At 48.8% G+C, this 27,860-nt stretch overlaps 1 protein-coding gene across 2 annotated transcripts in view; it reads right to left on the minus strand.

The window, feature by feature from the left end:
- Positions 1-16,693: 16,693 nt before the first annotated feature.
- Positions 16,694-27,860, minus strand: part of NTN3 (netrin 3) — a 94,432-nt gene continuing 83,265 nt past the window's right edge. For both annotated transcript variants that reach the window (XM_044978755.1, XM_044978754.1), the window contains exons 6-7: positions 21,411-21,485; positions 16,694-17,865 (exon numbers count right to left, since the gene is read on the minus strand). In XM_044978755.1, coding sequence (XP_044834690.1) covers positions 17,537-17,865; positions 21,411-21,485 — 404 coding nt within the window. In that variant the 3' untranslated portion in view covers positions 16,694-17,536. The remainder of the gene's footprint in view (positions 17,866-21,410; positions 21,486-27,860) is intronic.

Raw genomic sequence — 27,860 nt, forward strand, 5'->3', positions numbered from 1 at the left:
AGGGGCTGGTTTCTACTCCTTACTCTGCCACTGATCTGTGGCGTGGCTGTGGGCATGTCTGTTAGGCCTAGCCTGTGTTGTGTCAGCAGAGTGAGGCTCTGCTTGGCTCTGATTCTGTTGTGATTCCTCCCCTCCCCTCTGCAAGAAAATGGCCAGGGAGGAGTGGTGAGAGAGTGGAGCCTTCCTCTTCCCACCAGCTGGAGGTGCTGGCCTCGCACCAGGGGGGAGGGGAGTTGCACTGCTCCGAGCGCTGCAAAGCCTCCTAGGCATGGCGGCCCCTTGTGCCGGGTGAAGTGCTGGAGCACAGCTCTGTTTGGTTGGGCCCCTGTGATGGGGTGTCCACCACACCCAGGACTGGAAAGGGTTAATGGACCAGGTAGGCCTATTAACTCCACAGGCTGCACCTGGAGGGAAAGCCAGGGAGCAGAGAATTGATGGGAAGCAGGCTCAGCTGGGCAGGAACAGGCGGCACCTATAAAGCCAGGAAGCTGGCACCAGACACAGGCAGCAGTTTCTCCCTCCACTGCAGGAAGGGGCGTTGACTCGAGAGTTAATCCCCAGATTGACCAGGAGGAGGCGCCAGACAAGTGGTTAGTGGTGTGCTCTGTCCCAGCCTCCCGTAATGGTATAGCCTTGGTACGACTGCACCACTTGCACCATTGTAGCTGCGTCACTGCACCATTAAACTGGGGTAACCAGCAAAGAATCCTGTGGCACCTTATAGACTAACAGACGTTTTGCAGCATGAGCTTTCGTGGGTGAATACCCACTTCTTCGGATGGGGTAACCAGGCAGCTCTGAGATCTGGCAGTGAAAGTGTGTGCACTGTATTATTTAGTAGTCTGTTGGTTCTATGCACTGTCTATATAGCTGAAGTGGAGGCAATGTAAATTTCACCTCTCCTGAGAGGCCCTTTAATACTTGGATGGAAAATATGCATTTTCATATGGTTATATTTCACAGAAGCCATTCATCTATTTAAAATGTAGGAGACAAGGTACAAAAGACATTCAATATTGTAGAACCAGCCAAATCTTCATGAGATTTGAGATGTATGGTATGTGACCCAGTCCCAGTTTAAATCTACTCCACTATTGTAAATTCCAATTACATCATGCCACCTATTTTAAATACCGTGAAAACTGGCTCATTCCTCAATATGTTTTATATATTGCCACATCCATTTGAAATAGCTGGGCAGTGCATTTTATGGCACATGTGAAAATCTCTCTCTATTTTTCCATCTGGGGGGTTATAGGATCTTTCAGAATATTAATAGGGCTCAGAGGAAATGTTCGACTTGAAGGCAAGAGCAGAGATTTATGGCTGGTGCAGAGGTTGCCAGTGAAAAGTCTGAAAGAGCCCTCAGAAGATAAAGACCTGTGATTTCATCTCACGCTCCCTGCAAGTTAATTTTGTGAAACAGACAAGACTGGAAATTTCCTAGTGTAAGCTGGGTAGGTTATTGGAAAGGGCTTTCTCTTAAAGGTGGTAGACTTTTGCACCGGAACAAAGGAAAGATTGCTATACAAAGCAGAAAACCAGCCAGTATCTGCATTCTCTTTGCCATCATTTCAGATGTTTTGATGTCTGAACTGCACCAACTTCCACCTTAGATTGTTGGAATTGAACCCTAGATGTTCATCACCAAGAGCACAAAGCCCTGCTGCGGGAGCTAATGGGACCACTCTGCTGATAGCTCACTTAGCCCCAATGTGTTACAGAAGCGTGATGCAGCAGCACTGGCTGTTGGTTAGAAAGGCTGTGCTGTCACATGTTCAGTGTTTTCACATCCCTGTAGGATGTAAGGAGAGGAGAAGGAGGCTGTGACAGAGTGGACTTTGCATCACATTGTGTGTGCTAAAAATCCCATTAAAGTCGGCAGCAGTTTTGGGTGAGACATGGGACACCTGAGTCAAGGCATTGGTCCCCGTACCACCAGTACTGGTGAGCTTCCCACCAAAGATCACCCCGGCGCAGGTCACCCTCGCCCACATGCTCTCCCAGACGTCAGTTCCCACCAGGGCGGGATCATTCCCTGTCGTACCCCCGGTCTCCATTCCCATGTTACCGCTCATCGGGCAGGCAGTGATCCTTGCCTAACCAGTCACCGACCAGTGTCAGTCGGCAGACTCAGACCATGATGGCTCCGCCCTGGTCTCTGGAAGGGCAATGGTCCAAATCGGACCGGGAGTTCAGCCCCTTGCCAGGGAGTGGTGATTCACAGCCGACCCATGAAACTGGCATGGCACCTGCAGCAATGGCATGGCAGCAGGGACAGTGTCATGCTCAATGGCTGTACTGGAACCCATGGGGAGTGCCCGTTATGCCAATCCCATATTCCCGCCAGTCCTCCCTGGCCACCTTGGACAAACTGCCCCCATCACTGCCGGCACTGGAGTTGGAACACAGTACTGAATCCTAGGCGGGGGCAGCGCATCAGACTCCAGCATCCAGGGAGCCTTCCCCAGAGACGGAAGGGGAACCCGTCACTCCCCAGGTGGTGGATTTGTCATTGTCATCTCCGGACGAAGCAGTGGCAGGTCCCTCCCAAACGGTCAGCCCCCTGGATGACTTCAAGGAACATCAGGCCCTCCTTAAAAGGGTGCCTACCAACTCAAACTTAAAAACTGAGGAGGTCATGGAGGAGTCCGACAACCCTTTTAATGTTATATCCTTCTCCACCCCGGCCCAAGTCGCACTGCCTGTGCACCAAGGGGTCGTTTAGATTTCCAAATCCCTGTGGCAAACACCCTCTTCCATTCCGCCTACTTCTAAGAAGGCAGAAAAGAAGTACTACCTCCCTGCAAAAGGGTTCAAATATGTGCACCCTCCAGTGGCATCACTGGTTGTGTCCGCTGTTAATGAAAAGGACAGGTGTTGTTAGATGTTCGGCTGCATGTGTGTGTTCTCCCCGTGTGCTGCCCCAGCTCTGCACAGACAGCTGGCACAGCAGACCTCGAGCGAACCGCCCAATGACCACGAGATCCGTTAAGGTATGAAGGCACCAGGCCAGGTTTATTGTCGACAAAGCATGATAATAGCACCTGACAGACTCTACAAGGATATTAAGACTTGTATGCTCATAACAATGGATGCAGCTCAATGAATGGAAGGACTTTCCATTCCCCCCTCGGCTGGACAAAGATACTCCCTCTGAGATACATCTTTATACTCTGATACAAACAAGTTATGTATTGCCCCTCTGACATAGTTAGTTACTGCCCCCTGACCATCCTTGATATCAGGATGTTCTGGTACCATTCTTCTGGAATGTGTTAGTGTGAGTACTCTGTGCCTAGCACTTCTTAGAAATGTGTGTTTCTGCAATATTAGCCCTGTTCTTGCCAGATTCTGTGAACTTGCAAGCAGGCAGAGCCTGACTTTTGCTAACTTTTCTTTTATCAGCAAAGCTTGCCCACTACTTTAGCTTGGGCCTCATACCAGGCATCTGATACCAGGCCTCATACCAGGCTTATACCTCAGGCTCTCTTCCTACTACAACAGGCAGGGCCAAGTCAGTGGCATGCCGGGGGAAAAAAAACGCCAAGAGACTGGACTTATTTGGCAGAAAGATTTATTCAATGGCCAGCCTGCAATTCAGGATGTCTAATCACCAGGCACTGTTAGGCAGGTACAATTTTAACTGTGGGACTCCCTTAACAAGTTCAAAGAGGCCCTCCCACAGGATTGATCCCAGGAGTTTGCCGCTTTGACAACCAGGACAATTGTCTGTAGATGGCTCTGTTTTACTTGTAAGTCTTCCTGTATACGTGTGTGCTGGCAAGTGGGTAATGAAGTCTTACAGTGACATGTGATCATGTCACCTGAACTGGAATCCATCTTTAACCTGGTGCTTTTCCATTGAGAAGGAGGAGTGGGAACCCAGAGGGACAAAGGATTCCCGCCTTATGCAAAAGATATATAAGTGGGTGGAACAGAACAAAGGGGGCAGCCATCATGAGAAATCCCTTAGCTACCACCTGAGCTGGAACAAGGGCTGTACCAGGGGAAAGGATTGTGCCTAAACTAGGAAGGTGTCCAGTCTGTGAAAGAAACTTATTGAAACATTTCTGAGGGTGAGATTTTATCTGTATTCAGTTTTATTACTGTACTAGGCTTAGACTTGCGTGTTTTATTTTATTTTGCTTGGTGACTTACTTTGTTCTGTCTGTCACTACTTGGAACCACTTAAATCCTACTTTCTGTATTTAATAAAATCACTTTTTACTTATTAATTGACCCGGAGGATGTGTTAATACCTGGGGGGGGGAGGGGGCAAACAGCTGTGCATATCTCTCTATCAGTGTTATAGAGGGCGAACAATTTATAAGCTTTATACAGGATAAAGCAGATTTATTTGGGGTTTGGACCCCATTGGGAATTGGGCATCTGAGTGTTAAAGACAGGAACATTTCTTAAGCTGCTTTCAGTTTAAGCCTACAGCTGTTAGGGGACATGGTTCAGACCTGGGTCTGGGTTTGCAGCAGGCTAGCGGGTCTGGCTCAAACCAGGCCAGGCACTGAAGTCCCAAGCTGGGAGGGCAGGGAAAGCCGGGGCAGAAGTAGTTGCACATCAGTTGGCAGCCCCAAGGGGGTTTCTGTGATCCAACCCATCACAGGTGCCACCTCTGGTGATTGTAACCACCCACTCAACCAGGGCGCAAGGCCTCTTCAGCAGCCTTTCTGGCCCAAGTGCCTATCCAGAACATCTGTAGGGTGGCCACCTGGTTGTCTCTGCATATGTTCATGTTTGATTATGCACCTATCCAGCAGGCTCGGGACGATGCTGGCTTTGGTAGAGCAGTACTGCAAGCCGCTAGACTGTGAACTTCAAGCCCACCTCCAGGGATACTGCTTGTGAGTCACCTAGAATGGAATTGATATGAGCAAGCTCTCAAAGAAGAAAAAATGTTTACTTTTTGTAACTGTTTTTCTTCAAGATGTGTTGCTCATGTCCATTCTATGACCCGCCCTCCTAGAAGGAACTAAGATGGCATAGGGTCGGCAGTGCCTAATATACCAATGCATGAGCGTGGCCCTCAAGGGGGACGCCACAGCCAACTCAACAGATACCGCTAAGGCAAAAATCTCTGACAACTGTGCACGTGGGCGCACACACACCTAGCATGGAATGGACATGAGCAACACATCTCAAAGAACAACAATTACAAAAAGGTAGGTAACCGGTTTTTATGATCGGCTGTGTCCCATTTTTCCTAGATGACGTGTCTTTGTCCAAGTGCTGTGTCTATGAGTCCTCTGCCCAATGTGCTGTACTCCTAATAAACCCAAGCCATCTCATTTCACATTACGTGTGCTCCTGGGGCAGGAGAATGGAGTGGGCAGTGTTTATATGACAACAGAAAGTTCTGCTCTTTGGCGTTTCTGGGAAATGGGATTTGTCTGAGATGGAAGCACAAACCATTTATTTTAATTTCGCGTATGCACCATTTGCTGTATAAACAGAGGGCTTACTTTTACAAATGATTTGTGGTTTGTTATTCCATTAGGATCTGATCCTGCATAATGCTGAGGGCTTCAGAGAGAGATGCTAAGTGACTTTGCAGCTCTCCAAAGTGCTCAATAGCTTCCAGAATCAGACGCTTAAAAATTATTCCCCAGGGAGAAAATGAACATAAGGACTTGATTCCCCTTTTACTCCAGTCAGGAATGGGCCATTGGTAGGGAAATTCAGGATGAAATAAACAGGGAGATCACATCCACTCCACCCTCCAGTGGTCCGCTTCCATCTAAAACTACCCACTAACATCTCAATGTGTCTAACCTGGGTGCTAGACATTTCCTTGGGTTCTATTGCTAGCTTCTTTTATAATGTTAGGAACCTCAGTTTCCAAAATTGACTCCTGTCTCTCCACTTTAAACTGACAGTAATAATATACATCATAAGTAGTGCTGTAAGGCTTAATGAATTAACACTTGTAAACACTTTGAGGTTCTTGGATCAAATGTTATCTGCAGTTCGGGTGTCAGCTTATTCCACCAGATTTACTCTTTGAACTCCTGTAGCACCTTGCCTGAGGTCAGGGCCTCATGGTGCTGGCTGCACATAGGCATAGGAGGAGACAGCCTCTGTCCCAAAGAGTTTACAGCCTACCTGACAAGACAGAATTATTGACATCATTGTACAGGTGGGAACTGAAGCAGAGAGACACTTAGTGTGGGGAGGGATAGCTCAGTGGTTTGAGCATTGGCCTGCTAAACCCAGAGTTGTGAGTTCAATCCTTGAGGGGGCCACTTAGGGATCTGGGGCAAAAAATCCATCTGGGGATTGGTCCTGCTTTGAGCACAGGGTTGGACTAGATGACCTCCTGAGGTCCCTTCTAACCCTGATATTCTATGATACAGAAGGGATCTTTGGCAGATTCAATAATTGAACCCAGTTCAATGTCTCAACCCCAGCTAAGGGTTGGATCTAGAGCAGGTTAGGATGAAATTTTTTGAAAGGGAGAGTTGGTCCAAAATGCTGATTCATCACATTTGAAACCATTCACAAAACAGGGTTGGGACTGATACATTTCCTGACTTGAAAAAAGTCAAGAAAAAAGTTTCCAAGATGTTGAAACATTTTGTTTTGACATTTTCACTAGGAAATATTCCAGTTTTCCAGTTCACAATGACTTGTCATTTTGAAATTTAAGCTAATTAGACTGAAAAACTGTTTAAAAATGTCAAAATGAAAAGGAAACATTTTGATGGCCCTGAAACAAAAGAAATAAATCAGCGTTTCAGCTCCTGGATATTTTCAAGATCTGGACTTTTCGTTCTGATTTGAGATAGAGAAAAAAGTTGAATTCTCGAAAATATGTGCAGGATTCAAAAAACCATTTCCCAGCAAGCTCCAGGAGGATCCCAGCACCTACTCCATTGGGGCTTGCCCATGCCTGAGGCTCCTGGCAATACAGTAATACAAATAATAAATAACAACACACGGGGGGTGGAGCAGGAGGAGAGTTCTAGCATTGCTGAATCTATCCAAGTGAACTCCAAGAGCACGGTGCCCAACTAATACTAGCCACAGCCAATACCTCCTTTTCTGTAGCCATCACAGGAACTTCCTGGCTATGTCTGCACCCCCCTGCAACCTCATCCCTGTCTCCCAGAGCAGAGCGTCTCTGCACTGCCACCAGGGCTGGCTTTAGGAAGTGTGGGGGCCCAATTGGAACATTTTTGGCGGGACCCCGGCAGGAATAACTAAAAAAAAAAAAACAACGTAAAAAAAGGGGGGTGCGGGGCTGGCTGGAGACAGGCGCTGGCTGTGGGCAGGGCAGGGGGAGCAGGGCTGGTGCAGGCAGGGGTTGCAGCAGGGGCTGGTTGCGGGCAGGGGGTGTGGGTACAGGGGGTACAGCCCACCCTGTACAGTAATTGCCCCCTCCTCCTCCCTTCCCCCGAGCCCCGGGTAGCAGCAGTAGCCCAGGGCTCGGGGGCTATTTAAAGGGCCTGGGGCTCCCCTGCTTCTATCACCCCAGCCCTTTAAATAGCCAAGGGAGCCTGGGAAACCGGCGGGGCTCCCGCAGATATTTAAAGGGCCAGGGCAGTAGAAGCAACGGGAGCCCTGGACCTTTTAAATAGCCCCCAGAGCCCTGCAGCCCTACTCCAGGGTTCCAGCAGTGGGGCTCTGGTGGCAATTTAAAGGGCCTGGGGTTCCAGCCCCTGCTGGGAGCCCCAGGCCCTTTAAATTGCCCCCTGGGGAAGTCGGGCCACCCCAGTGTGGCGCACCAGCTCTTGCCGGTACACCTCTTGCGGGGCCCAATTCAGGGGAATCGGCCTAAATCCGTCCCTGACTGCCTCCCTCGGAAAGTCAGCAGTGATATTTACAAGCAGATGCGCTCCCCAGGTCCTAGCCAAGAGCAGGAAGTAGCAGCTAGCCTGGGAGTGACCAGGGTCAGAGCTGGGCCATGAGACAGAGTCCTAGCTTGGGATGGTGGAGGTTCTGACACCTCCATTTCTTTCTTTCTTTTAACTCATTCTCTGCATCACTGCAACAGTGGGAAAACCTGCGCCGAAGGAAGCCAGTGGGTTTAACCAGACGGCCACCTCCTGACCCCAGCAGTTCCCTGTCTTTAACTCTTCCTTACAAAAACACAGGCAGGCCAGCCAATCAAAATGGTTTCCTCATGTTCCCTGTACACTTGGCCTGATGTAGGAAACCTCCCTCGTTTTGCCACCTGGCCTTCCCTTGCTGCATGTGACTTGACCAAACCAAAGGGATCTGGGGTGGGAGGAGGGGTTAGGTGGCCATACCACTGCCTGAAGAGAGTTGCACCTTCATTGAGAAGATGCAACATTAATTGCCAAACCTGACAAAACACCCCACCCCTCCAGCAACGCCGCAAGCAAAGTAAACACATTGTCTTCAGCACACTTTATACAATTATATGCGTGTTTAACACACTTGCACTGTGCCTGTTGCATCACCCTCTAATGGCTACTCCACAATTAGGAGTCTTTCGTTGCTGCCAATGCATGGAGGTCTAGAGCAGCCATACTCAAACTTTTGTAGCGGTGACTCCTTTCACACAGAAAGGCTCTGAGTGCTCCCCCCCCCTTTATAAATTAAAAACACTTTTTAAAATATTAAACACTATTATAAATGCTGGAGGTGAAGCGGGGTTTGGGGTGGAGGCTGACAGCTCATGACCCCCCCAGGTAATAACCTTGTGACCCCCCAGTTTGAGAACCCTTGGTCTGGAGGGTGCCATGGTATAAGGTAAATTTTATGGGCACAGACTGGGATTTCAAAGGAGTTAAGCACCCAGATCTCATTGAATTCCAATGGGAATTGGGTGCCTAATGCCGTTAGTCTCTTTTGGAAATCCTAGCCTTAGTTAACTAACTTCCTCCAAGATGTCAGGGAGGGTCAGGCTGGCTCACTCTCCATCAGTGTCTCTGGCTTTCCTGTGCCTGGAGCTGTGGGGCACAGTGATCAGTGGGGTGGTGACAGTGGCACGCCTGGATATGCTATCTCATCCTGTCCGCAGCCAGAGCACTGCTTCTCTGGGAACAGGACACAGTGTTCTTGGTCAGATGGCTCCAGATGTGGAACAAAACCGCAGAGGGAATAAGAGTAGGCCCTATGCCTGGTTATGGAGCAAAATGCGAGAGCTGCTTTCCCCCAGAAGGAACCATCGGTTTCACTCCCAGTGGACAGGAGACAGTGAGGGTCAGGGAAAAGCAGAAGGAAGACCATAAATCAGTTCTAAGAGTTAAAGACTGCAAGAGCACAGAGCCATTTATACAGGTCACTTTCTGGGATTATCTGGGTAAATCTGCCTCAGGCATTTGTGTACCTCAGTCCCTTCTGTTCTCTGCCTTGTCACAGAACAGCCTCATCTCCTGAGGGCTGTAATACTTTGGTCTTATTTTTATTGTTGGCTTTAGTGTGCAAGTGACTGGGTTGTGTTGGTTGCCTGTGACAAACAGGAGGTCATACTGAATGAGCTGATGGGCCCTCTGGCTTTAAACTCTACACATTTCAGGGCAATCCTTAACTGTAGCTCTGGTGCCCAGACATTATGAGAGGCTCATTAAAAATGCTGGTGAGGTTAGACAGCCAGCCAGATTAGATTAAAAGTATGTTTGCAGTGGTGTTGTAGCTGTGTTGGCCCTGGCTATTAGAGCGGCAAGGTGGGAGAGGTGATATCTTTCACTGGACCAACTTCTGTATATATCAGAGGGATAAATACCAGGGAGGGAGAGGAATTATTTCAGCTCAGTACTAATGTGGACACGAGAACAAATGGATATAAATTGGCAGTCGGGAAGTTTAGGCTTGAAATTAGACGAAGGTTTCTAACCATCAGGGGAGTGAAATTCTGGAACAGCCTACCGAGGGAAACAGTGGGGGCGAAGGACCTCTCTGGCTTTAAGATTAAACTTGATACGTTTATGGAGGGAGTATCAGAGGGGTAGCCGTGTTAGTCTGGTTCTGTAGAAGCAGCAAAGAATCCTGTGGCACCTTATAGACTAACAGACGTTTTGCAGCATGAGCTTTCGTGGGTGAATACCCACTTCTTCGGATGCAATACCCACTTCTTGCATCCGAAGAAGTGGGTATTCACCCACGAAAGCTCATGCTGCAAAACGTCTGTTAGTCTATAAGGTGCCACAGGATTCTTTGCTGCTTTTATGGAGGGAATGGTTTGATAGGATAACATGATTTAGTCAATAGGTCAATAACGTGCCACCACTGGTAATTAGTACCGAGGGTCAATGTTGGGATATTGAAAGTCTTTTTCCTGAGTGTCTGGCTCGAGAGTCTTGCCCACATGCTCGGGGTTCAGCTGATCGCCATATTTGGGGTCGGGAAGGAATTTTCCTCCAGGGTAGATTGGCAGTGGCCCTGGAGGTTTTTCGCCTTCCTCCGCAGCATGGGGCAGGGGTCGCTTGCTGGAGGATTATCTGCTACTTGAAGTCTTTAAATCAGGATTTGGGGACTTCAACATCTGAGTCAAGGGAGATAATTATTTCAGGAGTGGGTGGGTCAGCTTTTGTGGCCTGCATCTTGCGGGAGGTCAGACTAGATGATCATAATGGTCCCTTCTGATCTTAAGTTCTATGATTCTATGATTCTGTTGGCAAGAGAGACAAGCTTTCCAGCTCCACAGAGCTCTGCTTCAGGGCCTAAAAGTAAGACACATCAATAGAAGAGATTCGATTTAGATTAACCAAAGAATATTCACTCATCGGGCCACATGTAACAAACTAAGCCTGACTTCTCCCCAGCCTGCTGGGCCTTTAGAACCAGGAAGTGGATGGGGGCTGGTGGTGTGATGCACTTGGAATTTCAGGGTTGAATTTTTGAGGCTATTAAGGAAACCTGGTAACTCCAGAGTTAGAGGCAAAATCTGTCATGGATTAAAACCATCTTCAGCACTAGCAGTAAATGGCCGTTCTCAGCAGCCAGAGGCGTGGTGCGTCAGGGCTTTGTATGGAAGAAGTGGCATTTAATATGGACTGGAAGAAGGGTCAAGAAGTGACAAAAGTGAGAAAATTTGCTCAGGAAGCTTTTGAGGTTAATATGCTATTGAGGTTAATATGCCTGCTAGTCAGTGGCACCCACTATTTTCAGAGTCTGTTTCTAAATAGCTTATAAAGGGTTAATAAAATGTTAATAGATGGTTTAATAAATAGTCCATCATTTATTACAGATTGTTATACAATCCAACAGGTCAATAGATTACATATAATCATCTGTAACACTGCCTCCTGATTTGTTTATAACCCACTGTCACACATACCGCTCATATCTGTCACATGCTTATAGCATCTGTTAATTATTTATCCACCTTTTATAAACTTTTTGTAAGTGGACCCTTAATATAAGTGCGACCAGTAAGCGTGTGCATGCTCCATCCCCTACTCGTATCATCGACTCGCCTCAATGGCAGTTTTCTGTGTGGTTACTGACCAGCCTTTCTTTAAGCTTCACCAAGTGGAGAGAAATGGGCTCTTTGCTGTACCACTTTGAGGTCCGAGCCAGCTCCTCAGCTGTTGTATATTGTTGTAATTCCATGCAGCCATGCTGATCTACACCAGCTGAAGAGCTGCCCAGGCATTTTTCATAATCAAAGGTGGTGTTAGTAACAAAGCTACAGGCAATTTTAAAAATACGACAGCACATTTTCTACTGGTGCAAACTGCCCCAAGTCCAATGATTGCCATGCAGCTGCACCAATCGTTGCCAGCAGAGAGTTGGCCTCAGTGCCTGATTTTGGTTTCACTCATACAGCCATGTCCAGTTACTGAAGGAAATGGGGTTGCACCAGAGTAAAATGCAGGTAAGAGTGACCATCACTCCTGTGCAGAACACGAGCCCAAAGTCTAGGCACCACTCACAGCAGGTGGGACTTAATCAGTGTGCACAGGCCTAGGGCTGCATGCACAGGGGTGAATTCCATTCTAAGCGAGCTCAGAATCAGGGCCCTTGGTTTTGATCTTGATGGGATCCATTGAGCCTCCTCCTTTGGAATCCAGCCAGGGTCTCAGTGCCTCCCACCCCACAAACTCACAGATCTTCCACTAATGTAAATAAGCACATTTACCCCAGCTGTGCTGAGCACCTGCCTTGTGCTCTGCATGAGGCATTCTTCCAAGTGGGCCTTACTGGTGCAATTAAGAAGCAGCAGAACCCAAGTCCGGGGTGGGGGATGAGGTGTCATCAGCAGTTTAGCATCAAAAGCCAAATGCAAACTGCAGACTCAGGAAAAGAAAACACCAATTTAGGCAGGCAATACACATTAGACTCGTGTTATTAAAAACAATAATAATAAAAAAGAAAAAGTACATATCTTATATATGTTACACTATGTTCCATAACATTGGTTGTTATTTTTTTACATATTCAACAGTCTTTCATGGAGACGGCCTGGTCCGTAGCCTCCCTCCAATTCTTTTGCTCTGTTGCATTTTGGAAACTATTGACAAGATAGACATGTTATAACCTAGAGGTCCAAAGCTGGCCTGAGAAGGACAGGGAGATGGTATTTCCAGCAGCTGGTTCAGCCCACATCATTCCGGGTGCCCAAACATTGCAATATTCAAGGGCAACTTGCCAGAACACCAAAAACTGTCCTGAATCTGCCCTTATATGGTTGTATGTTTAAAAACAAAGTAAAGGCATCCAGGCATAGACTGCGAGTCTCCAAGCAGCCTAGGAGCTGTAGATGCACCTCTTCAATTAGAGCAGCATCTAACTCCCCTAGACAGCTTTGCAAATGTCAACCATAGCATTTACCTGCTCAGCAAAGGAATATGAGGAGAAATGGCTTGTGGTCTGAGTTCACCAGCTGTCAAACCCTACAGTTTTGTCTTCACCTGGCACGGAGAGAGCAGCAGTGAGCTGTGTTTTAGGCTGGGCTGGATTTGACCCTCAGGCTGCAGTCTGGGCACCCAAGGTTCATAAGCTACAGCAGTGAAATCCACCCCTTGTACAGACGGTCAGCAGGCAGCTTCAGCACCCCTGCAGCCCCACTGCAGCTCTATGTGGGGTGAGTTCCCTCCCCCAAAAGATACAGCCCAAATGGCATTTAGTGCATGAGAAAGTGAGAAATTCTCTGCAGCACATTCACCCAGGAGCATCCCTTCTCAGTGACCATGCAAAACCCACCAAAAAAACCCCTTCTCTTGGTTTGTGCCTAGCAGTTTCGGAGTTAAGCCGTTACTGTGACAGCTACACACTTTCCTGTTTGCTTTGAGAGGGTCTTTGTTGCAGAACAGGAACAGCAGCACACGTGCGCACACACACAGACTCCGTCTCCCCTACCCCCAAGAAACTAGGGACAGCAAAAGTGACAGTGACTGTGCCCATAGAAGCCAGCAGAACAAGCCTCTTTAGGCTTCAGTGGGTGTTGACCGGGGTCCATCACGCCATTGCAGAGGCCTGTGGGCCTGATTCTCCCCTAGCCTGCACCCTGTGTGCTGCAATGGGGTGTCAAGCACTCCCATTCCTGGGCCAGCTCCTCAGCTGGTGTGAAGTAGAAGTGCTTCTATTGCCCTCCGTGGAGTTATGACAGGCTGCAGCAGCTGAGGGTCTGGCCCATTAGTTGGTTACGGGTTGCATGACCATATTGCACTAGTGTAACTGACTGCACACAGGGTAAGGTGGGGTGGACCAGGTTCTGTGGCTCACAGACACTGGAGAGACGGGAAGATAGAGTCACATTAGGCTAAAGCAGGGAACAGGTGCTCTGTGCATTTTCCCCATCAGCTGGCACCTGAACAGATTGTGCGCCACCCTTGTGCTAGCCAATGTCTTTTCCCCCCACCTGAGCGCACAGGGGCTGCATGTGGAGCGGGAGGGGACATGACGTTTGTTCTCACGATGTGGCTGTAACTCACAGGAACATTTTAAACAGAAAGTACCTGTAACATTTAAGGTCAGGAGTGAGCGAGTTCACTCAAAGCCCTGTCAAGCCACTACATCAACGCAGGTGACCTGAGGGATGAGCAGTTACTATGCTATGAATGGGCCAGCGTCACAACTGTGTTAGCGACACACGAGTCTGTTACTTGTCAAGGTGCCTGTGGCCATTATGTCAATTACTACATTCAGCGCAACTCTGGGAGCCCTGCCCCCCATATCATCACCAGCTCACAGGTTAGTAACCAGGCGTTGGGCATTCACGCCGCTCCAGTATTCCGGGGTCCCAGGAGCCACATTCTGGGAGATAGGTCTTGGCCTCCCACTCCTCCCTGCAGTAGGCTAGGCAGCCGTCACGCTAGCCTATTCTGCAGTCAGGCTCTCCGTGCCCCTTTGCACGTATCAGCAGTAGGTAGGGGGATTGACACGGGATGGAGGGGGCATTGGTATGGCTCAGAGGCCAAAAATGAGCCCTGAAGGCTGCTAAAGTGTTGTTCTGCTAGAATACATTAGCAGGGCCATAAACAAAACAGGCTTTATTTGTAACCCTACAATAATAAACCATTGCACAGCTCTTTCCCTAAGCATAGTCAGAAATGGCATTGCAGCTCCTTACACCAGGCCTGAGTTTGCCTCATGGTGTAAATTGGTTAGGAAATGACAGGTCCTAGCACAGCAATGGCCTTTTTTGGCGGGGGGTGTCAACTCCTGAGGTCAGTTACATCAGTATAAATCCAGGGTACCTCAGGTGGCTTTAATGGTGTTGCTCTGAAATTACATGGGTGTAAATGAGATCAGAATCAGGGCTTTGGTGTTCAGTGGGTGTGCAAAGTATGTGTTACAGCACACTGTGGGTCTGGTCCTGATCACACTTATACCAGGTAAATGAGGAGTAACTGCACTCAACTCAAGCAAGTTGCACTGGTGTAAAATTGGTATGAAAGGAGAATCAGGCTGCAGTGTGAACGCACAGGCCCCCCTGGAGAAAATGGTGGGTTTTTTGCAATTGATTTCAACAATTGGTCAGGTTATTGGCATTGTAAGTAAACATGGCCCCACATGTATGGTCCCAAGTGACATGAACTGCTGGGGCGGGGGGAATAGAATGTGATTTAAAGACCATCCCATGATGAAGGCTGAATGTAAATAACATGAGTAGTGACTAGGTGTCAGGAATGTGCATTTCCACTCTGCTCCATGTACTAATGCAAACACAAGGGTGCGCCTGCTAGTACTGTCTGCAGTGAGAACAGCAAAGGCAGGCACTGGGCAAACTAGTCCAGCCAGCACACCTCACATGACCATTTGCTTGTCCAGTGATGCTCAAACTTTTGTACTGGTGACCCCTTTCACATAGCAAGCCTCTGAGTATGACCCCCCCCCACCTTATAAATTAAAAACACTTTTTATATATTTAACACCATTATGAATGCTGGAAGCAAAGCAGGGTTTTGGGTGGAGGCTGACAGCTCATGACCCCCCCTGGAATAACCTCACGACCCCTGCGGGGTCCTGACCCCCAGTTTGAGAACCCCTGTGTTAGCCTGTCTCTGGTCCTCCCACAGCTCTGCAGTTTTGATTTTCAGCAACCCCTTGTTCTGCCAGCTTTCATGGGCCTTCAGTGCATGACATTCCCGACCTCAAAGAGCTTTGCTAAGCCAATTCTGGGCCTTCAGCCAGCTCTGCTAATGTACCTTAATCATGCCCCAAAGCACCTCCTGGTGTTCAGTCCTGCATCACCATACAGGTCATCTCAGTCTGGCCTCAAAACACTCTCTTCCATTCCTGAGCTCAAACACAATTCTGCCAGTATCTTAACCTGCAATGGCCCCTGTGCCAGGCCTGGGCCCTCACACAGCTCTGCCAACGAGCCTCAGTCTTAAACTGCTCTACAGCGTAACACCTCCCTGAGCCACAGGTGCCCATGGCAATTGGTTTACAAGGATCATCCTGCCACACTCTGTTTCCAGGCTGCTCCGTTATTTTGCTGCACTATTTCCTGCCCTCTGAGTAGATCCAATCCAACAGCCACCCAGGCCCACTCTGTGCCCATTTGGAATGTGCCTGTGTCAAGGGACTACAATTCCCTTGCCCTGGTGAACTAGAGCTTCTCACCATAACCACCAGTGCATTAATTTTGCTTTAACAACCCTGCCCTCTTGAGACTCAGAGGGCTGGGGAAGCATAAAAACACTCCGAGGACTCAATCTTCCTGGGATTTCACCTTCTGCCCCCATTTACACCTCTGCAAAACATTGTCCAAGTCCGAATGGCAGCTTTTCACAGTCCTTTGGCCCAGATGAAAATAACGACACTGCATGAAAAGCAGGGCAGAATCAGGCCCACAGCTGAATTATGCATGTCGAGTCAGATCCTCAGCTGATGCAAATTGGCTGATTTGCACCAGCTGAGGCTCTGCCCCCACAAACATACACATTTTTCTGAGAGGATATAAGAGGGCCTTTGGCAGTGACCTTAGCTAAGACCAGTCTGCAGGTGGGGGCTGGTGCATGGCAGCAGTGGCTGAATAAACCCAAAGGGCCTGATTCTCACTGTGTCACGCCAGTGTCATACCAGTGAAATCAATGGTGGTGTATCAGCATAAACATGATGTAACTGGCAAATCGGACCCTTTGGTTTTTCGTGGAACTCCAGGGCTGGAATCTCCTCTCATACTGTATGCATATGGACAGGAGTGGCTCTAGCCATTTCGCCGCCCCAAGCACGGCGGCACGCCGCGGGGGGTGCTCTGCCGGTCGCCGGTTCCGCGGCTCCGGTGGACCTCCCGCAGATGTGCCTGCAGAGGGTCCGCTGGTCCCGCGGCTCTGGTGGACCTCCCGCAGGCACTTGGAGACCGTCAGAGTGCCCCCCGCGGCATGCCGCCCCAAGCACGCACTTGGTGTGCTGGGGCCTGGAGCCGCCCCTGCATACGGAAATCCATTAGCAAGCCATGCACTCACTCCTTACCTATACCAGTATATATGACAGAAGAATCTGACCCTCTATGACCAATGCTTTTGCTTTCCCTTCAGGGTGACCTGAAATAGGTTAGAAGATGGGAATGGGGGATGTTAAATCAGGGGAGTTCTCTGGCCTGTGCTATGCAGGAGGGCAAATGAGATGATCACAGTGGTCTCTTTTGGCCTCATAATCCATGAACTGACACCAGGCCAGTCTCAGTTGCTATGGATGGGAAGGGGACTGAAGAGCTTAGACTAGTCCACACCCAGATATACTGTGGCTGAGCGAAGAGCTGAGGACTTGCGCTCGGACACTGGGAGCAGGCAGGGCATGGAGCTCAACACGAAAGGGAAGAGAGATCAGAAACAATGAGACGCCCACAGGAGAGGGGCCGTGATGGACAGGCCTTTTGCTTATATCCTCTGAGCAACTTCAGACCTAGCAACACTGGGCTCATCCTCCACTTCACTCCTCTTTAAAGGCTCGTCTTTACTGTGTTACTTTTAATCAACATTAAGGACACACACACCCCCAGGCACACCCGGGCCTTCACGCACACAAAGGAACCCATCGCAAATATACACTATAGACAGGAGAGTCTGTTCACGCTATATATATGTACAGAGTCTCTGAGGAACAGTCTGAAGAATGCGCATAGGGCGGGAACTTTAGTAAGGGACAGACACAAAACCCATCATGGTTTCAAACACTTCCCCTTCTTCTCCCGCCGCTGCAGTTTCCGCAGGCGCCGGGTCCAGGCATCCCGCCATTGGATGACCAGGCTGTTCTTGTCGGCCATGAGTCCTGGCCGGTCAGTGGGGTTTTCGCTGATCCCCATGACAAGGTATTTTCTGCTGATTTGGATCTTGGGGCACTTGCAGGCCAGGTCTTTCATGTGGATCCACAGGAAGTTATCACCACGCTTCACGCGCTCGTCGCGGCACTTGTAGACCGAGAGGACGTTGACAGTGAACTTAGCCCAGTTGGCCACTGTCTCCATGTCTAAGACATTCACTTGGACAACTGGGGGAGAGACAAAGAGAGATGCTGAGAGTGGAGCAAGAGTCAGTGATGATACTCTCCTCCCCGACACCCTTGTTCTGGCAACAGGCAAATTTCCATGGCTCAATCTTTGTGGGATTGTTTCTGCTCTGACAGGGGAACCATCCACCCTTTAAGAAAACACTCTGTCCTGTTTCACTGCAGCTTCTTGATGGACCAGTTCCACAAGATCTAGTTATGTCTTCTCACCACAACACTCTGTGACTTGGCATTAGAGACGCTTGGAATTTTTCCATCAAAACAGTTTTTGGGGATGAGAAATGGCTTTATGATGAAAACAAAAATGCTCACAATAAATTTTTCAGTAAAAAAATTCTAGTTTTGGCAAAATTTCCCACAAAAAATGAAAAAAAAATCACCAACTTTTTTTGTTTTTGTTTTTTTATGAAAAAACTGGAAAATTTACCCCCTCCACCACCTCATACCAATTTTCCAAAATTGCCAGTGAAAAGTAATTAGCATTTTTTGACCAGCCTTATTTTTGACCAGCACAGCTATCCCCATGCTTCTGAAAGCAACAGGTCCCCAGGGCACAGCTGTCTGTGGTCCAGAGGATGACTGGGACTGCTGAGTGCTCAGAAAAGGCAACCTTCAGGAGCCTACTGAGCCTCCAAATTCCACCTGCACTGCAGGAGGACAAGATGTTGCTTAATTTTCCTTTTCAGACACGCATTGATAGTCAGTGACATTCACCCTGCTTTGGGACTGTGATATGGTTCTGAGGTTTGCTGGCCAAACATGATTTCATCTCAGGCCAGGTGCATGAGGAAGGGGCAGGACAATGGCAAACCCAAAGTGGAAAGGCAGTGATTTGGTCCTGGAAGACACAGTGCAGCAAAAAGAGCTGGAAGGCCTGATTCTCCCTTCACTGACATTGGAGTTAATTGGGGTTAATTTTGTTGAGGTCAATAGAGTTATGCTGGGGTAAAACCTGTGTCAAGTTACAGAACAAGGCCACATTGATGCCTCAGACCTCCCCAACCACAACCCAGTGACGGGACTCCCAACAAGCAGTTGTAGCAGTCGCAGGTGCTTGGCTGGATGGGCTATGGGTGGTACTGGATGTCTGTAGCCTGTGACTCAGGAGATGTGCACTCAGTTCCTAGCTCTGTCACAGACTCCTTACGTGACCCGGAGCCAGTCACTTCCAATCTCTCTGTGCCTCAGTTCTCCATGGGGAGAATGATGTTTCCCTGGCTCTCAGGAGTGTTGTGAGGATAAAGTCATGCCTATTTGTGAGGTACTCATATGGGGCCCATAGGTACAAATAGCAGCTCAGGGATTGAGGAGGAAAATCAGGGGTCACCCTAAAAGAAATAGCTGGAAAGTACCTGGAAATTCGAATTTTGTGGCTCAATGGATATTTGATGGTGTAATGAGGTGGTCACCCCCACTCCTGCCCTGAAAGGCTTAAAACAGCCCTGGGAGAGGGCTGTGGTAGGGAAAAGCTAGGCTGATTGGGGGAAGCAGCCATAGCTGGGGCCACGCCCCAATCAGGCCACAACTGGCCTGATAAGAGGGCTGAAGGCCAGAGGCTGAGAAAAAGAGACTCTCTCTAGCTCCTGAGAGAGAAGGACCGGGCTGCCTGGGAGCTGAGAAGGGTACCTGAAGTGGAGCAGTGCTGTGGAAGGCCAAAGGAGCTGGGGAGCTTCAGCCTAGTAAAAGTCCAGGCTGTAGGCCTTGCTAGAAGGCCAAAAATGGTACTGGGGCTGCAGAGGGGCAGCCCAGAGATAGGCAAAGGCAGCAGGTGCTAACCCCCCTTGCCGATGATGAGTGGTTTACAGACTGCGGTCTGCTGCAGTGAGAGGGGGCTAGACGATGACTGGCAGTAGCCACTGAGACAAGGTGGGTTTAGAGGGTTGGGGAGGGGAGACCCAGAGTGAGAGGGTACTGCGGTGGGCAGGACCCCTGGGCAAAGGGCACCGGGGTCTGGGAAGGACACGGGGCCAGCGGCAGGCGAGACACCGGCCTGCAGAGGGCGCTCTGGGCTGGAACGAGCTAATTCCCGAGACAGCCAGCAGGAGGCACTGTGCCGGTGAGTCGTTGCCTCGCCACAGCCGGCTAAAACAATTTTGAATTTTTCAACACTGAAATGACCCACATTTAGAATTCCTTTTACAGGGGATCTACAAGCTCCCATGAGTCTATTATGGGCACATATGGCACAGGTGGCTAGCTGGAGCCCTTCCACTGAAAGTCCTGAGAAACGTAAATGGGTTAAAGTTGCAAGAAAGTCTAGCTGAATGGAAGGGCTGGTTCTGGTGAGCTCTTCTCTCTCAAAACTCACATTCACTCCTGCCTCCTCCCCCACCCCCTGACTCAGAGCCATCTGACAGCCATTTCTATTGCTCTCCACCTTGCCAAAACCATCTTTTCAGATGGAGCCAAGGGTTCCTGTGGAAGATCAATCAAACAGCTCTCTCCAGTGAACCTCCCTCCATGCCCGAGTGTGAATGGCCCCGTGTCACAGTGATTAACAACGTGCAGTCAGCATCCACCCAGCCTGGCCTCACAGTGGCGATTCACATCAGCTTTCTCCCAAGACCCCTCAGACAACAAGAGTACGGAGAAAATGTTCTTTGTAAGGTATCTGGCAGGCAGGGAGGGACAGAGGGGGAGAGGGCATGGAATGGTTTAAAAGGTTTGTTTTAATGAATTTCATGCTGGTGGAAAGGGCCAGATTGATAGTCCCAGAGACCGAAGGTCTCACTTTGCCTCCACAGCAGGTACCAGATGGGCAGTGGCAGCACTAGCTTCCAGCACTCCCTCACTGGTGCACTTCAGCACTGTTCTAGAAGGATGGCCTCAAGGAGTGAGAGGCTCACCTAGACTCCATGTGTATTCGGGGTGAATTTGGGGAAGGAAGGCTTCCGTTGAAGTGTCTGGAAAATTGGCCCCTTCCATTAAATTAAATTAACTCTGAGTAATTGTAGCCCTGACTTCCTGACTGCAGGTGCAAATCAGATAACGAAAACACCAAATTCTCAGATTCCTGCCCACAAGTGCATATTCAAGCCATCGGACGGGACAGCCTTTAATTTTTAGCATCTCTACCAGCTAGGGTGCGGATTGCCATCTCTTACAGTGAGGGTGAGGATCAGCTGAGGAAAGACAGGGGATGCGGACACCAGTCCGCCACTGGCTGGAGACCACCATGGGCCATCGATCTACCACCAGATGGCAATGACTTTTGGTCATTGCTGACCTTGGATGCCTCTCTGTGAACGGCTGGATCTCTGGCTAGATTGAGGCCCAATAGGAGAGGAACAGAGGGTGGGGGAAGCTTGGATGGAGTAAACACAGACTGCATTCCCTTCTCATGCCAGAAGGGCACGACCCAGGTAGGGTAGGTGGGATATTCTGACAGAACAGGGCGGGACAGTCTAATTCTGCTCCCATCCCAGGACTGGGCTCACCCATCTAAGGCCTGGCTGCAGGTATCCACTGGCCCTTTTCCTCACTCTTCTTCCCTGCGAAGGTGACTTCAGGAAGGAAGAGCTGCTTACCATAATCCTTCTTGCAGTATTTTTTCATATTAATCTTGTAGTTGCCTTTGGCTGGCTTGCAGTATGAATCACAGTCTGCAGAGAAGGAACAGAGCAAACTAAGCGCTGAGTAGTTTAAAACAAACCCCATACAAGCAAAACCATAACAACTGGGGGGAAGGAGAGGCTAGGGGAAGTTTGCATCTCTCACCTGCGGCACTGTACGCTGGCATTAACAATGAATCACCCACCTGGGGCAAAGACCAATAAAAGGCAATATAATTTCATACAGCAGATTTCAGACAAACTGAATCCTCAAACTCTCTAGAGCTTTTGAGCCAGATCCTCAGTTGATGAAGGTCCTCTGACTTCAGCTGAGCTCTGCCGATTTACAGCAGCTGTGGATAATAAAACTGTAGAGCTAATAATAAATAACAACGGTGGCTGAGAGAAATCGAGAGGCACAGATTTTAAACTCTTCAGACAGGGACTGTCTTTGTATGTGTTTGCACAGCTTTTAGCATAATGGATTCTGACTGGGTCTCTTGGGATAACATAATGAGAACATTAAATAATAATAAGGGAGAAAATGTGTCCTCAGCTTAGATTTGAGATGGACAGTGGAGTAATAGAGGCAAGGTGTCCCAGGTGGTAGGAGCAGCAAAGGAGAAGGTTCTTGCACCATCAATAGCTAGATTGTGAGAATGAGGCTGATGCTAGCTAAATAAAGGAGCTGGAAGAGAGGCCCAGAGTGGCCAGATCTTCAGCTGATGTAAATCAGCATAGCTCCATCAAAGCCAACAAAACTACACTGATTTACACCAGCTGAGGTTCTGCCCCCCATGTCCCTTAGGATGTGCTGGAGAAAGTCCCAAAGAGGGAGTTAGAACACATTGTGCCAAACTCATGTAATTCCACTGAAGTTAAGGGTGTTACTCCAGGCATGAACTTGGCCTATGTAGAATCCTTTTGACCTGTATTCGGATGCAGACGGGAAGTCAGTGGAACTGTCTGTGGCATGGGATGGGATCAAGCTTCCTCGTAGGTGTGAGGAGGCAGGAGCAATGCAGTTCTGCACATGCCAGGCCCTGGAGTGCTGGGAAACAGAGCTGCAGAGGAGGGAGTTGTAGGAGTTCAAGGGAGAGGAGATGCAAAGGGAGAGGTGGTGAAAGCAAGGCAGGATCACACAGGAGGCATGCTGCAGATCTGCAAATATGGGGGATGTGGGAGGAGAAGCAGACTGGAGTTGAGGGTAACACCAAGGCTATGGGTATGGAAACAACAGGAATGGCAGAGTGCAGCCACAGATAGGTATGTCTGAAGACATTCCATCTCCCCACCCCACAGCACACCAACAGTGTAGGAGGCTGCTCTGCTGCAGGTGGCATTTCCCTAAATAACCTGAACACACTCCACCTCCTGCCCATGGCGGGCATTGTGCTGCTGGGATGTGCCCGGGGAGGTGTCCTTTGTGGACATGCAGCATCATTCCAGGTCTTTGGCACAGCACAGGGCGTTGCGCTCCCTGATCTGGCCACGTTCCATGAGGCTGGGCTCATGCCATAGGCCAGCCTTTTTATGCCTATTGCTGGAAGCAACAGTTTTGTATGGAGAGCAGAGCAGTTCTGGAACCTTTCTCCCCAATGCCTTTGATCCCAAGAATTTCCCAAAGCAGCCCCCTCTTCATTCCTTTCTCCTGCCACCATCCTTTGAACAGCTCAATTTGTCTCTCTCCACACATTTTGCTTAGGTTGTGCTTTTCTGAGCCCATCTTTCTTCCTCTCTTCCCCTCTTGCAGATTCTCTGTCCAGCTTGGCTTCATTTCCCCTGGGACAGGGCAAGCAGTCAATGAAGTTCTCTTTGTTTGTGGGTTGCCAGAGGGATCAGAGAGAAAGAAACAAAACAAAACACCAACCTCCCTGTGCCAACTTCCACAAGAAAAAAGGAAGAAAACCAGAAACACAAATGGACCCTGGATTCTGCTGCTCTCTCCCTTTCCACCCTGCTCCCTTTTATTCTGGCCTTTGTGCTGCCGGCTCCAAATTTGTCACTGATAAAAGCAGCTCAGCACGAAGCTAATTCCCCAGCAAAGGGGAGTGAGTGCTGTCCTCTACCCTAGCTTGCCCTGCCCACCTCGGCTGGGCTTTTCCTGCTTTGCTTTGTTCTCCTCTCCCTTTTTATTTAGGGAAGCACAGAGCCACACTCTGGCAGCTTTTATGACAAAGACATTTATGTTGGGTTTTTCCATTTCTCTCCTTTCCCTTTTTGAATGAATCTAGTGCTGACAGAGGATGGCTTGATTGCCCGTCCTGGGGCCTGAATCCCTTTCTTTATTAATAGAACAAATACAGTATGGGTAGCAGCAGTGCAAGCTTCCTGCACATCCACTGCCACCAATGGATCTGAACCATGACTCTAAGCAGGGGCGGCTCTAGCCATTTCGCCACCCCAAGCAGGGCGGCACGCCGCGGGGGGGCGCTCTGCCGGTCGCTGGTCCCGCGGCTCCGGTGGACCTCCCAGCTCCACTGAAGCCGCGGGACCAGCAGACCCTCCGCAGGGACGCCTGCTGGAGGTCCACCGGAGCCGCCTGCCGCCCTCCCGGCGACCGGCAGAGCGCCCCCTGCGGCATGCCGCCCCAAGCACGCGCTTGGCGTGCTGGGGCCTGGAGCCGCCCCTGACTCTAAGGCATGGCTCTAGAGAGAGAATAGAGTTTGTTCTCCATGGCCCATTCAGTCCTCAGCTTCTCTGCTGAGTGGGCAGCCCAAGTGCCCTTGGCAACGGTGGTTTTGGGACGTGGACCTTTCTCCCCTGGGAAATGGCCTGAGATGGCTGGCTCATTCCACACAGGCCATGGAGCTGCTGCCAGATGAGGCTGACTTTCTGACACAGGTGACCTGGGACAGAACTTTATGACGTTTATGCCTTATGGGCAAAATTCACCCCTGCGCAGAGCCTATTTTCAGGGCTTTAGTGGACTTTTGAGGCCTTGTGCAAGGAGTGAACTTCACATTATTTTTAACTGTTTTTGGAGAACTGCTCAGTGCTGCTTCTGATCTCGCTGATACTGGCTTTACCCGTCCTGAATTATTCCAATGGGCTGAAATCTGCTCTTGGCTAAACCAGTACAAATCTAATCCAACTCAGCTGGTTTACACAGCCATACTGTAGATTTACATCAATGGAAATAGGAGAGAATTTGACTGATCTTACCTGAGTTACTCCTGATTTACACCAGGGTTTGAAAGACCAGAAGAAAGTCCATAATGTCATTGCTATTTTTTAAAATAATGATAGCAAAACTAAACACAACAACATAACTTGAAGTAACAAGTCTACCTAAAAATCTGAAGGCTAAATGTGAAAGGAACAATGGGCAGATTAAAAGTACAGGAACTTCTTCGTAGTAGTTTAAGAAATTCTATGGGTCAGATCCTTAATTGGTGTAAATGACTATATTTGGACTCTTTCGTGAGCTAGTTATTCAGGCTAATCAGTTGGAAAGTCTTGGCTCCTATATAGGAGTTACACCTCTACCTCGATATAACATGACCCGATATAACATGAATTCGGATATAACACGGTAAAGCAGTGCTCCAGGGGGGCGGGGCTGTGCACTCCGGTGGATCAAAGCAAGTTCAATTTAACGCGGTTTCACCTATAACACAGTAAGATTTTTTGGCTCCTGAGGACAGCATTATATCGAGGTAGAGGTGTATTTCAGGCCCAAGTGCTCCAGACATGGCAAGCAGATTTCATCCCATCAGTTTGGTTGTGTTTATGGTAGAGCCCCACCCCAGAAAATGATTTTCCATTCCACAAAATCTTTGGAGAGCTTGACATTTTTTTTCATCCCAAATGAACAGGAAAAGCTGAAATTTCACAAATTTTCAAAAAACAAAATTCACATTTCCCCCCCAGCTTAACCAAAACGTTTTGTTTTAATTTTGACCATTTATTATTTTTTAAAATGTTTTAATATAAAATAAAATAAATTTCAAAACAAAATGTCTGGAAGTTTTGACAGTTGGAAACGTTTTTCCCAAAATGAACTTTTATCAAAATCGATACAACTTTGCGAAAAAATTATTTTCATCATGATGGCATTTCTCAATGGCAAATTGTTTTGATGAAAAGTTTTCACCCAGCTCCAGTTTATAGGGCACATGTGAAATGCACCAATTTAAGATACTGCGATTTAGCAACTGCCCCAGCTTTTCCAGTGTGTTAAGCTGCTTTGTACCATTCTGCTTTAAAGTAGGTCGATTGAATCCTGGGAAGCTCACCCAGTGTAGGTATATAACACCCCCTCGCCCCCGTCCCTCCTGCCATGGTGGGGAGCATGGCTGAGGCAAGGAGGGCAGCTCTGAGACATTGCTGTGGGGATGCTCACATGTGGGCTAGGCTAACCTGGGTGCTCAGACCCAGGTTAACTGGGCAGTGAAGCCATAGCCTTGGTGCTCGATGTCTGTCCTTAGGCTTCAAATGCAGCATTCAAGGAACCCACAAAGTGCGAGTTTGTCCACAAGAGGATTTAGGGTGTGTCAAGAATCCCACTGCAAGACCCCGTGCCAGTCTCTGCTCTCATTCCTTGATCAGGCCTGTATCACTAATGCAGTGGGGCACTAAGGGCCCTGTCAGGACCAGCGCCTCACTGGGCCAAGTACTTGCTGTATCTGCAGGCAGACGAACTCTCCGTGGGAGAGAATTCACAACAGTAAGTATCAGAGAGCAGCACCAGTCTGGGGCAGATGGCACTGGGGCTGGTGGCAAGAGCATAGCACTGAATCACATCCAGCCATGGGACGGGAAGTTGTCCAGAAAGCTGAAAGGAGAGGAGATGCAAAAGAAGGAAGGGGCAGTGCTAGATGGCGATACATGGCCTAGTGTTAGTCTGATTACAGGGACCTGGTGAGGTTCCGTCTAAACTATAATCTTTATCGGTGTTGGAACGGGGTCAAGTGACAACTGCGTTGTAACCAATCCCCTAACTGGGTTGTAATTGTGGTACACATGGGGTCTACGAGAGACTGTGATGAGTGACAGTTTGCTAACACCTCTCCCTGCAGTGAGCCAGTAGATTATAGTCCTGGGGCAAAGCCCTGGTTGGGGAGAAGAGGTTCATGAGACGTGCAGAGTGGACGGGAAGAGAAGGAGAGACAGAGCAAGCCTGGCAGCTGAAAGGGCTTTGTAGAAACAGAAGTTAAAGCCAACGAGCACTGCCAGGGAGATCTGGCCTGAGAAAGAGCCATAAATCTGAGCCCCCTTTTTTTTTTTTTGGTATAATAATAATGTTTTTAAGTGCCACAAGATGTAAACTAATCTACTTAGTTAGAAAAACATGTTTCTAGGGAATTGAGCGATTTCTGTTGAAGAAACAGGGAGCGTTTCAGAGGAAAAAGCAAAGTACTTTAAAAAGATTAGAAATTATTAGTAGTACTATTATTTGAAAAAGCTATTAAGATTTCCCAAAGATCACTCCCCCTTCACTGTGCCACCCCACCATTCTGTCCCAGTCTCCCCACACACAATGCTGCTAGAAGCTCATCAGCTGAAGATTAAGCAAGAACATAACACAGAGGGCTGGGGGCAGCATGAGATGCAGAGGTGGGGGAGAAAAGTTGGCAAGTGGGAGGAATGAGAAATGATGGGGGAAGTGGATGGGGGAGACAGTGGATAAAGTTTTCAAAAGTGCCATATTTTTAAAGGCATTTCAGTACTTAAAGATGTAGATAGTCACCTAATGGTATCTTCAAAAGCACCGAGGTGCCAAACTCCCTTGGAATCCCATTTGACTCCTACCTGCATCTTTAAGCACCAAAATACCTTTAAGAATCTGGCTCCAAGTGTTTTAGGATCCCATCTCCCATTATCAGAAGGGACACAGGCACTTGGAAGCCCAAGTCTATGGGCATTTTTGAAAATGGGACTTGGGCTGTTGAAGATTTTCCCCAGTGTCCCAAGACAGAAGGAGAGGAGGAGAGATGAGAGCGTCACTGCTCTGGTGAAAACCCTGATTCAGCAACAGGCAGCCAGCATTCAGCCCTGCTGCCTTGGTGTTGCCAGTGCCCCCAAAGTGTAGGCAAGGGTGAACTGCGCTTGAAACAGGGATGGAACCTGGTTAGCTCAATGAGAGCAAACCCTGCCTTGTCCTTGCCTACAAGTAAGAGGCAGCACTGCTGCATACACACTGACTGCTGATCTCCAAGAGCTGCCTCAGGCCTATTCCCAAGTGTAACAAGGCAGGAAGAATTGGGGATGAAATGCAGCCAGAGGAGTTGAGAGATGGACCACAGTGGGAAGGATGACTGAGGAGAGGGAGGCATGAAGCTGAGTTTGGGGGGCAGCCAGAGACCTGGTGTGACGGGTGGGAGATAAAAACAAGAGAATACACCAGACATGAAGCACACAGGTGACATCTTCACTCTCCCTGCAGCCTCCCCACTCAGTCCTGGGTTTTGAAGAAAAAAATAA

Source organism: Mauremys mutica, chromosome 11 (assembly GCF_020497125.1).
Source record: "Mauremys mutica isolate MM-2020 ecotype Southern chromosome 11, ASM2049712v1, whole genome shotgun sequence".
NCBI lineage: Eukaryota > Metazoa > Chordata > Testudines > Geoemydidae > Mauremys > Mauremys mutica.